This window comes from Sminthopsis crassicaudata, chromosome 1 (genome assembly GCF_048593235.1).
Source record: "Sminthopsis crassicaudata isolate SCR6 chromosome 1, ASM4859323v1, whole genome shotgun sequence".
NCBI lineage: Eukaryota > Metazoa > Chordata > Mammalia > Dasyuromorphia > Dasyuridae > Sminthopsis > Sminthopsis crassicaudata.
Window position 1 is genome coordinate 727,148,986 of NC_133617.1, and position 13,495 is coordinate 727,162,480.

The 13,495-nt window shown below is 36.0% G+C and overlaps 1 protein-coding gene across 2 annotated transcripts in view; it reads left to right on the top strand.

Moving 5' to 3' along the window:
* The window catches only part of SUCLG2 (succinate-CoA ligase GDP-forming subunit beta), a 586,130-nt gene that overhangs the window by 236,016 nt on the left and 336,619 nt on the right, over positions 1-13,495 (top strand). The window contains exon 1 of one of the 2 annotated variants that reach the window (XM_074284145.1): positions 9,238-9,395. The exons of the other annotated variant lie outside the window; for it this stretch is intronic. Coding sequence (XP_074140246.1) covers positions 9,309-9,395 — 87 coding nt within the window. The 5' untranslated portion in view covers positions 9,238-9,308. Of the gene's footprint in view, positions 1-9,237; positions 9,396-13,495 lie in introns of those variants that run through there. 2 annotated transcript variants of the gene reach the window in all.

The following is a 13,495-nucleotide window of genomic DNA, read 5'->3' on the forward strand; positions in this document are numbered from 1 at the left end:
ACACACACACACAACACACACACACACACACACACACACACACACACACACACACACACACCCCAAAACATGATAGACTATATTCTTATTTGATAAGGACCAGCACATTTGGGAAGATTCTATTGGGTGACTTATTTTGGTGATAAATTGTTCAAGTATAGCTATTTTCAGCACATATTATATTGTAAAAACATTGAATTCGGCATTGGTGTGTGAATACTTATACCAAAGATTCATAGATTCTTGAATAAAGTATTAAGACATCCTCACAGGTCAAAAGTGATGATATTTGACTTCCCATAAGTAGGGTTAGTAGTTTTTTTTTTTTTTTTTTTTTCCCCACGGGAAGGAATGGATTTGAAATAATACATCTATAGTATCTGGTTCAAGAGGTAAGTATGCAAGATAGTAAGTGTGAGACTTTGGCTATAGAACAAATAAACTACATTGGATTTTCTACATAGAATCAAACTAGGATGACCCTATTAACATTATGTTGTGGGACTTAATACTTTATTTGTAAATGTGGCACAAGATGCATTATGGGGCCAGTTGTTTCTCATGAATGTTCACTAAAGAACATTTCAAAGTAAAGTGTATTCAGGGCAGGAAAGAAAAGGAACATCTGCGACAGACTAAGAGAGTGATCACATTTTCCAAATATCCTGTTGCAACATATGATAGTCAAACCCTCAAGTTGCATTGTTAAGGTTGGAAAATATAGTTTCATGCAAATGAACTAACTTCAAACTTCAACATTGTTTTCCCATTTTAACTTCATGAAATACTAACAAAATGTCAAAATTTGTTGCACAAGATAACTGAAATCATATATGAAATATGTTTTTTTAGAGAGATGCAATACGTTTTAAGAAGGAGGGTGTAGAATTTGGAATCAGGAATGGATGGTTTCAAATTGAGGTTCAGATTAACTATGTTAACCTTGCCACGTCATTTACCCTCTGTATTCTTTTGAAAACTCTATGAGGACTTAATTACTAAGTCATAGATATTGGTAGAAGAAATGGCTGGCAGAAACAACTGAGCCTTCTGGTATTATTTCTATTTTTTCCTCAATAAAAAGAAGGAATGTTTTATGACAATAAAATATAATCCAAATTACTAAATTAAAATTAATGATAAATATGTAAATGTTATGTCATACACATGCAATATTGAAACATTATAGAAAGTAAAGACATTCAGTCTTTTTTATTTTATTTTACACTTACTATCAATCTACCCAAAGAATTCCAGACATAGAGAAGGGCCAAATGCCAACCAGTTTCTGTGCTTACATTTTATATTTGTCAAAGTGGTTTCTTGCTGGTAGCAAATGGAAAGGCAATTAAAATAACTTCACAAGATATTTTCCAATTAATAAACACATTATCCAAGAGTCCTTTGCCATTTCAAGAGATTTTTCATTACAAAACTTCAGTTGGCTTATTTTAAAATTCAAAATGTTTTCATTTTCAACCAACATTTATGAAGTATTTTCTAAGTGTGCAATGCACTGTCCTTGTTTCTGAGATGACAAGAATGGAATCTGATCCCATCTGTGTATATTCATCACTGATTTCTTATCTTTTGGAATTCTTGTTCATGTTATCCTGTAAGATTATCATAAAAATGCCCTGAAAATATCAGGAGTCTTTATCACTTTCCCTTTCTCCTTTTCACAAGAATATATTATTAGTACATAAAGTCTACCTGTTGGTCATCCATTGCTCCTCTCATATAACCAGTTCATCTTATTTTTTCAACTATAAATTGCTTTGATGGCATGTATGTTGCCAACTTATTTGGTTAATTGGCACCAATTACTCCAGCTTTTCTTCAGAGACAATTATTTCATATATATTTCTGCCTGCTCAAAGTCCACTATGCACCTGTCCATTGTCTTCTGTATGATATTCATTTTTAATTCTTTGGAGATGATTGTATTTCATTACATATTCAGACATGAATATGTAATAATCCTTATAGAATTTTAGTATTATAAATAGGAACATTTCAGAGAGATCTTTGAAGTAAAGAAAGAAGCCTTCCAGTTCCCAAAGTCAATCTTTGGGTTGTATATAATTTTGGACCCAACTCATAGTCCATTTATCCTATTTACTACAATTTAGTTTTTAAATTAGTGGTGCCTCATTTATTTCCTGATTTGTGATACTGAGTCAAATAATTAAAGATTACATTGATTATTCCAAGGAGGCTGTCATTAACTCCTTTGTACACCAAATGTTCTGAATAATTTATTCATTCATGGTACTGCATCCACCTATTTCTGTATTTTTGTGATGAGGGAAGGATTGGGGTTTAAATTTGATATCATTTTATTTTTTTCCAAGTTTATATAAAGATAGTTTTCAACATTCATTCGGTATGATTTTGAGTTCCAAATTTTTCTCCCTCTCTCCCTTCCTTTCACTCTTCCCAAGACAAGAAATTGTATATAGATTATATATGCATTATCATGTTAAACATATTTCCACATTAGTCATGTTGTAAAAGAAAAAAAAATTAGAATAAAAGAAAAAAGATAAAGAAAAAAAAAAGAAAAAATAAGTGAAAATGACATTTTTCAGGCTTTATACAGATATCAAATTCTTTCTCAGGATGTGGATCACACTTTCCATCTTGAATCTTTTGAAATTGTCCTCCATCACTGTATTGCTGAGAACAGCAAAGTCTACCATAGTTGATTAGTGCACAATGTTGCTATTACTGTGCATGATGTTCTCAAGGTTTTGTTTGCTTTCACTCAGTACCAGTTCATGTAAGTCTTTCCAAGTTTTTCTGAAGTCCTCTTGTTCACCATTTCTTATTGAACAATGGTATCTTTGTATAACTACAATTTGTTCAGCAATTCCCCAAGTGATGGGCATCCCCTCAATTTCTAATTCTTTGACACCAGAAAAGAAATTGCTATAAATATTTTTGTATATATGGATATGGATTTTGGTAGTTTAGTTGGCATGGCACTGAATAAGTAAATTAATTTAGGGAAAATTGTCATTCTTATTTTATACTATTTAGACCTATCCATGATATGTGGATTTTTTTTCCTGAGGCTGGGGTTAAGTGACTTGCCTAGGATCACACAACTAGGAAGTGTTAAATGTCTGAGACCAGATTTGAACTCAGGTCCTAAATTCAGGGCTGGTGCTCTATCCACTGTTCCACCTAGCTGCCCCCTATATGGATCCTTTTCAATATTTTATGATCTCTTGGGATTCAGTAGGAATACCACTGAATCAAAGTGTAAGGACAATTTTATAGCCCTTTGGACATAGTTTCAAATTGTTCTACAGAATAGATGGATCACTTCACAAATCCACCAAAAATTTATTAGTATACCAATTTTCCCACATCTTCTTCAATATTTATCATTTTCCTTTTTTTGTCATATTAGTCACTCTGATAGATGTGACATAGTATCTCAGAGTTGTCTTAATTTTCATTTCTCTTATCAACAGCACTTTACAGCATTTTTCATATGACTATAATAACTTTAATTTCCTTATATGAAAACTTCTTGTTCACATTATCAACTGGAGAATGTATTATAATCTTGTAAATTTGACTCAGTTCTCTATATATTTGAGAAATGAAGGCTTTACCAGAAACACTGGTTGCAAAAATTATTTCCTGGGTTTGTTTTCCTTCTAATCTTGGTTGCATTGAGTTTATTTGTGCAAAACCTTTTAAATGTAATATAATGAAAATTATCCATTTTTCATTTAATTATATTCGCTATCTCTTTTTTGGTTATAAATTCTTCCTTTCTCCATAGATCTTACAGATATCTATCTATCTATCTATCTATACACACACACACACACACACATATATATATATATATATATATATATATATATATATATATATATATTAGAAGAGTAAAGTATATATATTATATATATATATATATATATATATATAATATATATACTTTACTCTTCTAATTTACTTATAGTATCACCCTTTATGTCTAAATCATATATCCATTTTGACCTTTTCCTGCCATAGAGTGTGAGATATTGGTGTATGCCTAGTTTCTAATACTATTTTCCAGTTTTCCTGACAGTTTGTGTCAAATAGTGAGTTCTTATCCCAGAAACTGGAGTCTTTGGATTTGTCAAACAGTAGATTACTATAGTATTTTACAACTGTTTCTTATGTACCTAAGCTATTCCCCTCTATTTCTTAGCAAGTACCACATAGTTTTAATGATTGATGTTTTATAATAAAGCCACAGATTTGGTACGGCTAGGTTCCATTATTTTGCCTTTTTTCATTAATTCTCTTAATATTCTTGACATTTTGTTCTTCCAGATGAATTTTGTTATTTTTTCCAACACTGAAATAATTTTGGTAGTTTAATTGGCATGGCACTGAATAAGTAAATTAATTTAGGGAAAATTATCATTTTTATTTTATACTATCTAGACCTATCCATGAGCAATTGATGTTTTCCAACTGCTTAGATCTACTACTATTTGATGAAAAGTGTTTTATAATTATGTTCATATGGTTCCTGTATTTATTTTGGCAGGTAGACTTCCAAATGTTGTATATTGTCTACAATTATTTTAAATGGAATATCTCCTTCAATCTCTTGCTGCTAGGTTTTATTTGTAATGTATAAAATACTGATGATTTATATGGGTTTTTTATATCCTGCAACTTTGCAAGTGTTTAATTGATTTTCTAGGATTCTTTAAGTAAACCATCACAATATCTGCAAAGAGTGATCTTAGTTTCTCCACTGACTATTCTAATCCCTTCATTTTTTTCTTCTCTTATTGTTAAAGCTAACATTTCTAGTACTGTGTTGAATAAATAGTGGTTACGATGAATATCTTTGCTTCACCCCGATCTTTTTGGGAAATATTCTAGCTTATCCTCATTCCATACAATGCTTGCTGCTGGTTTTAGATAGATACTATTCATCATGTTAAGGAAAAACCCACTTATTCCTATGCTCTCTAGTGTTTTCAATAGAAATGTCTGTTGTATTTTGTCAAAAGCTTTTTCTACATCTATTGAGATCATCATATGAATTCTATTAGTTTTGTTACTGAAAAGGTCAATATGTGCTGGCTTTTCATGAGAGAGTCCCTGGTGCTTGTGACTTGCCCGTTATCTGTTGTTGGGGGCTAGCAAGTTGCCCTCTTCACTGGGGCTGGAGGTCTCCCAACTATCCTGCTTTGCCACTAGCCTGCTGAGCGAGGATTGAAGGGCCTCAGTTACTGCTCTGTATTGTATCTAAGAGGCCCCTGTTTTCTTGCCTGAACACTGTCTGCACTGGGCTGTGCTTCCCCTTTTATCCAAGTAAGTCAGAACTTTCCTGAAATCCTTATAAGTTATGTTAAGCTGGATAATTACTTCATTCCATCTTTTTATAAATTGTTATTCCAGAATATGTTAATATGTTTAGAGGTTTGGAAACATTGTTTTTAAGAAAAGCTCAGACAACTTAGTGATTTCTTTCTACTGCCTTGACCACCTTTAATAGTATTTCCATGACCAATAATTCAATTCAATAAGCATTTATTAAGTACTGAATATGGGCCAGACTAATACAAAGAAAAAAAAATAAAACAAATATAGTCTCTATCCTCAACATGTTTAGGACCAATGGGGAAAGACAACACAGAAAAGGAATCTAAAAAGCAGTTGGGAAAAGAGAAAGAAAATACCAAGAGGTATTTTAAATCCTAAACAGAGTCAATAAAAATTCCTGGAATAGGAATCATACAGACCTGCTAATGGAAATGGACAATTACCTGAAAGGTTAAGTCCTTTCTATCTATCTATCATATAAGCTAATATTAAGCTTTCAATCAAAAGTCATGTTTTTTCTTATTTTTTATTCTTATTTGTAATTATTTTGATCCTTTTCCTAAAAAAATTAATTTAAGAATAACTCTCTTTTGACAAGGCATCATTTCTTGTCTGTTAAAAGATAATCAAATTCATTTTTATTACATTATTAGTTGTTTGCCACACCTAGAATTTACAAAGTCTTTTCTCATAGAAAGTACTAATGATGTTTTGTTCCTATTTTCTATTATAACTTTCTCACCAGTCTCAACTATTTCAACTTTTTTTATTAAAACCACACATTTTCAAAGTAAATGGCAATTTAATTTAGAGTTTATTATTGAATACTTTGTAAAATATTTTACTTCTTCATCTGCTATATCCAATTATGGTGAATAAACTTCAGTTATTTTCATGGTGGCCTTTTGTAAATTTTTATCATGAGCAATGAAATCTAAGATGACCAGATATCTACGAAATATTCTTTCTTTTTGCTTGGCTCATGTTTTTAAAACACATTTGATTTTCTTTTTCTCTTCAATGAAAACTTGTGAGTCATCCTTTAATTAGTTACCTCATTCTTTCTTCTGATTTCAGTTACAATGAGAATATTAAGATAAATATAAAATAAGTCCTTCGGGATTAAACCCAATTGACCACTGGCTCACATTTAGAATGTTAACAACTAAGTTTAGTTTTATAAGTAATGCAAAGGCTGTATTATTATTATTTTTAACTTATTGTGTTCCTTTTTTTGGCACCGATACTACAGGAGGGAAAAGAGCCACACAAGACTGATATTTTCCTTTGTTTCATGGTTTCCATAGACAAGGAATTCAATATCAAATGGTTAGATTACGGACAATGAGCTTTTCTGTACTTACATAGACTAGTCCTCAGAAAGCAGACTCAAGTCTTTGTTAAAGGAATTGGAAACCATTCCAGCATGTGAGAAGGTGTGGGAAATATTATTCCAACATGATGTCTGGTTTTACCTAGGAGCACCCCCATTACACAAAGAATTAAGCATCTGAGAGGGATTGTAGAGGAAGGAGATGTTGGAGATCCAAAGAGAAAAGCAAAACATTCCTTACACCCATAAGTTTATGAAACAAATTGTTTGCCATATGATTTTGCTCAATAAAGAAAAGGAGTTCTTCTATTCTATCATTTTCTGCTCTTTTTCAGGCCTAACAATGACCCAAATAATTAAATAATCAACATCATTCCCTCCATCCTCAGAAAAAATTCTATTCTTCTCTTCTGATAAATAGTCATGCTCTGATTCATTGCTACTGTGTATGATGGTACATATGACGAATTCCCCCACACATACCTTTTACCTTTGGCTCTGGGAACAATAATCAAATCTACATTACTATTACTTTTTAAAAGGACTTGTTAATCAACAGCCCTTTGGCTTCACTCAAGAATCCATGATTTCAGAAACCAAAATATGTTATGTAGACATTACCCTCTATATTTGCTGTCTCTCTCAGAATGTAGAATTACTAGAATAAGGGTATCCTAAATCTTTATTCATTCATTAATTCTAGACCCTCTGAGGCACACATGCATTTCCCCACATAGAGGATGAGAACCCATTTCTGGGGAAGTTATGATGATGTCTAAAGGAAGCACTTTGCAGCATGTGTAGGCATTCTATAATGGATTCTGATTAGTTAATCATGTGGTGAAAGGGAAGCTTTATTGAAAACAATACAGGGAGGGATCAGCAAATAATTCCAGTCCCTAAGATCTTGGACTAAATGCATCCATGTGCTTGGCTGTTGTGGTTCCCCACAGGGGAGAGACTGAGAAGTCTGATTCCAGTAGAGTTGTGATGATGGCAAATGAATTTGTCTTAAAGCAATTTTAGATGATGTAAAGACAGCGGGTCACAATTTCCAGGCTCCTAACCATATTGCAAATGGCAACCTCTTTGGTTGACTGTAGCCACAGAACTGGAATTGGAAATCAATTTCAAAATGTCTCAATCACTTTCTGTTTCCCTCTATTTCTTAGGTCTCTACTCTTGCCTTGATGGCTCCAATGAGAAATGATGATGAAAGAGGAGAAACCTTGTGCCCTCTCTCATTCTGAGGCTGACATGTGACCCTGAACAGCTGGGTCCCTGTAATTTGCCTCACCATTAATCCTTTGTTTTAAATAAATGGTAAACTAGAGATTAGGACCTTGTGGTTTTGAAAGGGCAGGAAAGTGAGGACTCCAAGCACTTGAGGATCTATATGTGCAGGATTCAATTCCATGCCAGGTTTTGCAGTCAGCCCCAAATCAATGCCTTCAGGAGCAGGGACCTTAGGAACTCACCCAGCAGGTAGCTAAGATTAAGCTGGTTGTATGAATTTGGACATGAAATTGGTGTGATTAGTGATATGTAAAAACTATGCTTAATATGAGCCTCCTTTCCCCAGAGATCAAGTTAGTAGAAGGGAGAACGTGCCCTAAAAGTATCAGGAAAGTGGGGAATATTGGCACATCTTTTCTATCTTAGACTTAAGCTGTTTTAAAAGCTAATTAATAATACTTAGTGAATAGAATACTCTTTCTGATAGCAGACAATGGAGTTTAACTACTGAATGTCCCAACAGGACTACAGAAAGGTATCCCTCCAGATACCGCTAAAATCTTTTTTTTTTTTTTTTTTTTTTTACCTGAGGCTTAAGTGACTTGCCCAGGGTCACACAGCTAGGAACTGTTAAGTGTCTGAGACCAAATTTGAACTAGGGTCCTCTTGAATTCAGGGCTGGTGCTCTATCCACTGAGCCACCTAGCTGCTTCCTACCTCTAAAATGTTAAGGTGGGAATGATATGGCAACCTGGTTTGGGATAGTGAGACAAGAACACATTGAATATTCATTCACTCATTCATTCCTTGGAACCAATGGGGCATTGTTCATTTTATTAAAAGGCATCATAAGCAAAGCAGGGGCTTCAAAGACAAAAAGGAAATCCTCTTGGACATCCAAAAAAATTTTTTTCTCCTGGATGGATACATGAGACAAGAAAAAACATAATATAAATTAATTTCATGAGAGACAAAGTACTGATCCTGGTGAAGATCAAAAAAGGCCGCGTAGTGGGGTATCTAAGCTGTGTAAAGAATGCTAGTGACTGCACGATGGACTTTCTTTTCTCTTTCTTCCCCTTTCCCTTCCCCTCCCCCTCATTTCTTCTTCTTTCCCTTCTCCTTCTCCTTTTCCCCTCCTTTTTTTCTTCCTTCTCCTCCTCCCACTTTTCCCTCTTCCTCCTTCCCCTTTCTTCTTTCTTTTCCTCCTTTCTCCCTTTCCCTCTTCCTCTTCCCCTTTTTGCCCCCTCCTCTCTCTTTCTTCTCCCCTCCTCTCCTCCTCCCACTTTTCCCTCCTCTTCCCCTTTCTCCTCCCCCCTCTCTTCCTCCTTCTGCCCCAGGGGACCAGCTCTAGCCCAGTGGCCCTCCGCCTACTTTCCTGTCTAAGATGGCGTCCCCCATGGCAGCTCAGGCCGGGAAACTTCTACGGGCTGCGTGGGTACTCCGACCGTGCCTCCCCTTGGGCCAGTCCCAGGTGAGTGGGGATCAGGCCGGGCCGAGCAGGGCCGGGCCGGGCCGAGCAGCGCGGCCCGCGGATCCTCCTGCCCCCGCCTCCCCGTGCTCTATCCCTTTCAGCTTTCCCCCATGCACCTCTTCTTTCTGTGCCTCTGCTGGCAGCCGCGGGTGCCCCAGAGCCCCAGAGCTCACGCCTGGGTACCCAGCATCCCTTCAGTTCCGTGCCACGTCCTCACTCCCGGGCGCTGCAGTCCAGATTCTCCCTGGAACTGGCCCGGAAGGAACGGGCTGCCACAGGGACTGGCGGGCACCCGCGAGAGCCCAGCTTCCCACTTACAGACACACGTGTTCATAAAACTGATCGTGGAGGCACGGGGGGCAGAGCTAGCGGAGGGGGAAGGGCAGGTCACTGTCGGGTGCCATTCACTCACTTCCCGCGTAACCGGGGGGAGGCCAGTCCGCTGCCCCCACCCCACGGGATGTCAGTTTCCTCCCTGGGACTTGTGGGAGTCGGACTGGACAGGCTTAAACGGACTGGACAGGCTTAAACCTACCCAGCAACTAAGAGATGCTCTGAATGCAAAGGGGAGAGGGTGGATTTCTTGTCCTGACTCCGGGGCACTTTAGATCTGGGCTCCTGCTACGGCCACGAAACTTTCCTCGATTCGGGGATCCAGGAAAGCTGAGACAAGAGAGTGTAGTAGGAAGGAGAGAGACAGACTCCCCGCTCCGCTCCGAGTTCTGACTTACACGTAGTTTCACTTTTCCACAGGCCACAGAGTTGACAGACTTTAGTTGCTTGTGGATACAAGCAGCAAGGCTTGTGATCTCAGAGTTCACTTATTGATTGATGAAGGAGGGAGAAAAAGGAAGATTTTTGTTCCCCCTTTGTCTTTATGTTAAAGGCAGACAGTCGGTGGGGGACTGGAACAGATCACAGAAATGTCCTTGTCCATTTTCTCATTGCTAATTAATGAGTGCAGAATTAGTGCTCATGCAATTTTAAGCAGGATATGCACATGATGGTTTTTAAGAAAATTAAAAAGTAAGTGCTAATGATTTTTGAGTTGCCCTTAGTTTTGAGCTAATTATGACACTGCAAACACCTTCTTTTGCCTCTACTTTTTTTTTTATTAATGTAAATTTTGAAAGTGATAATACTTATTACTATAAGGTATGACAGTAAGGTGGGATGCAGAAAAAGAATGGAGTTTGTCATCTGATTGAAATTGCTGGTAACTATTATAATAAAGAATAAATTCAGGTGATCAAATCCTATTCTTTAAGCTTTACAAAAATTAACAATTGAATTTCTAATGGTTAAAATAGATTTGAGTGGGTGATATAAAAAAGAAAGCTAAGGCAAGTGAATAATCTGGAAAGGTGGGGATTTTACTAGGAAGGGTACAAAGCTGTTGTGTACTTGCCTATGAGATTGTAAGCTCCTTGTGGGCAGAGGAAATGTATTGCTTCCCTTTGTGTTCCCTATATAACCTAGCTGGGGTTTGGATTGAGGAACTGCTCAATAAAGCTTTGTTCATATAAATTGAATTGTGGAGAGTTATTTTCAGCTAAAGTTGGGTAAAGTTTAATGTTGGAAACAATGAAAGTGAACCTGGGCTCAAGGTTAAGAGGATTCTATTGTAGATACCCAAGATTGATGTACCATCTCCATCTCATTACTCTGCTTTATGTCCATCATGATGATTGATTATTACCCTATAGGCATAGAAAAGTTGGGAAGAAAGATAAGGGGAATTCTGAAAGAGAAGCATGTTATACAAATTCACTGCAAAGAGCAGTTATTCTCCTTGTGGATCAATAAGCATTTATTGAGCACCTTGTTTTCCAGGCATTTTTTCAGTTGTATCCAACGTTATTTTTGTTTAATTTTTTGTTATTTAGGGTTTTCTCAGCCATTTTTTTCTCCAACTCATGTTTATAGATCAGGATAATGAAGCAAACAAGATCAAGTGACTTGCTTAGTATCTCACAGCTTAGAAATATCTGAGAAATCGCCTATGTCCAAATAAAATGTTAAATACCAGAGATACAAAGAAAAGTAAAAGAAAAGGGCCCATGACTGAGGCCTGTGAACCTCCCTCCCCCAATCAATAAATAGACATTTATTACGTATCTACCATGTACAAGCACTATTCTTAGGTCTGGTTATAAAAAAGTGAAAAAAGAAAGAGTGGGAAAGTACTTCCAGTGATGAAGTAGAGAAACCAGAAAAGTTCCATTTTAGCCAGTTCAAAACTAAGATTTCTGAGTCTGAGCTCCATCCTGAAATGGCAGATTAAAATTTTACCTTTCAATCATAGAGACAGGAGGTGATCATGAGCTGGAGGCAGTTGGGCAATTACAGAATGATCAGGATAATAATGATAATAATAGTAATAAACATTCTGGGTCATTTTAGAGAAGTCCCATAGTAGTGCAGGCAGGTGAGAAATTATCTAAATGAAAAACTGAAAAAAGACTGGAACAAAGTAGCCAAAGAGGTAGGAGAAGAACTAGGAGAGAGCAGTGTAATGAAAATCCACCAGGAGGAGAATATCAAAAAGAAGGGGAACAATGTCAGCAATTGAAGAGAGGTCAAGGAGGTGAGGATTGAGAAAAGGCCATTCAATTTGTCAATTCAGAAAGCATTGATAACTTTGGAAAGAGTAGTTTCCATTGAATAATGGGGTCAGAAGCCATGCTGCAGAGATGGAAGAAGAGAATGAGAAAAAAGAAAATGGAAGCATCAACTGTAGATCATCTCTTAAAAGTTTAGGAACAAAAAGAAGTAAAAGGAGGAGCATCAGTGTGTTCAAGCAATTGAATCCCTTTGTCTCTGCTTCAGTGTCTGAGCAGTCCTGAATCTTTCTTGATTTCCCTTTTGTCTTTAGTATTGCTAAAATAATAATCCTCTTCTCCAGATTAAATAAAACAACTCTCTTCATGAAATAAAGCAACTCTGCTTCTAAGAGTCTTCTGCAAATTAACATAGTTTTGTTATCCCCACATCACTATGCAGACATTTGCTCCCCAAAAGAACAATTAACTTGTAATATAAGAAAGATGATGATAAGTCTGTTGCTTGTTGTCCTGGACCCATTGTCACCAGCACAAAGTACAGTATGTGTGCCTATTAAGTCACACATAAGTGACTCTCTGACTGTCTCACTCCCTGTACACTCTGCATTCATTAGCAGTACCTTTAAACTCTGGCTGAACATTCATTTTCATTTTTTCTGTCCTATTCCTCATGCAATTCAATTCAAAAAGGATTTATCCAGGACTTCCTAGGTGCCAGGCACTGTAATAGGGGCAAAAGGACACAAATATAAAGATGTAACTCAGTCCTGAATTCATGAAGTTTTTTTTTTTTTTTTTTTTTTTTTTTTTTTTTTTTTTTTTTTTTTTTTTTTTGTGGGAGTTACAACTTATACCAAAATGAGTAAATATAAAATATTTAGGAGGAAAGAAAGGCCTAGGAACTGGAATCAAGGACTCATGTTAGAAATGCACAGGGCCTGGCAGTAGTACACACTTAATATACTTATTGACTTGTGAACATTTGAGTTGAATTTGGAAAGTAGTAAGGAATTCTGAAAGGTTGAAGTGAGGGGAAGACCGTGGCTTAACAGAGGGAAGAATTATCTTTTTGAAGACACAGGAGTGGGATAGGGCACTAATTTTCTTTTTTGTGAATTCTGAAACCTGGTGATTTCAATAATATGGTTTTGATAATATAGTATATATATATATATATATATATATGTATATATATATATATATTTAACTACTTTGTGATGTAGCTCAGTGAGCCAATGATTTCATCAATGTAGGTACTCACTCCACCAGAGCATTTTGCAGCCCCTCCTCTCCTTTTCTTTCTGTTCTCATTTTATCTATGTCTTCCCAGAAATCTTCCATGCAGACCCAATTCAATAGAACGGAGACTTTCTCGTGATACACATAGTGTAATTTTGCATTCTGTAAGGTATCCAGTTCTTTATTCAGTAAAGATTCATGAAACGACAGTGGGAAAAACAAATATTATAAAAGAAAACAGGTTCAACCTTTGCCCTTTGCTGTTGTAGTCTTTAAAAATGCTGACTCTCCCTTAAT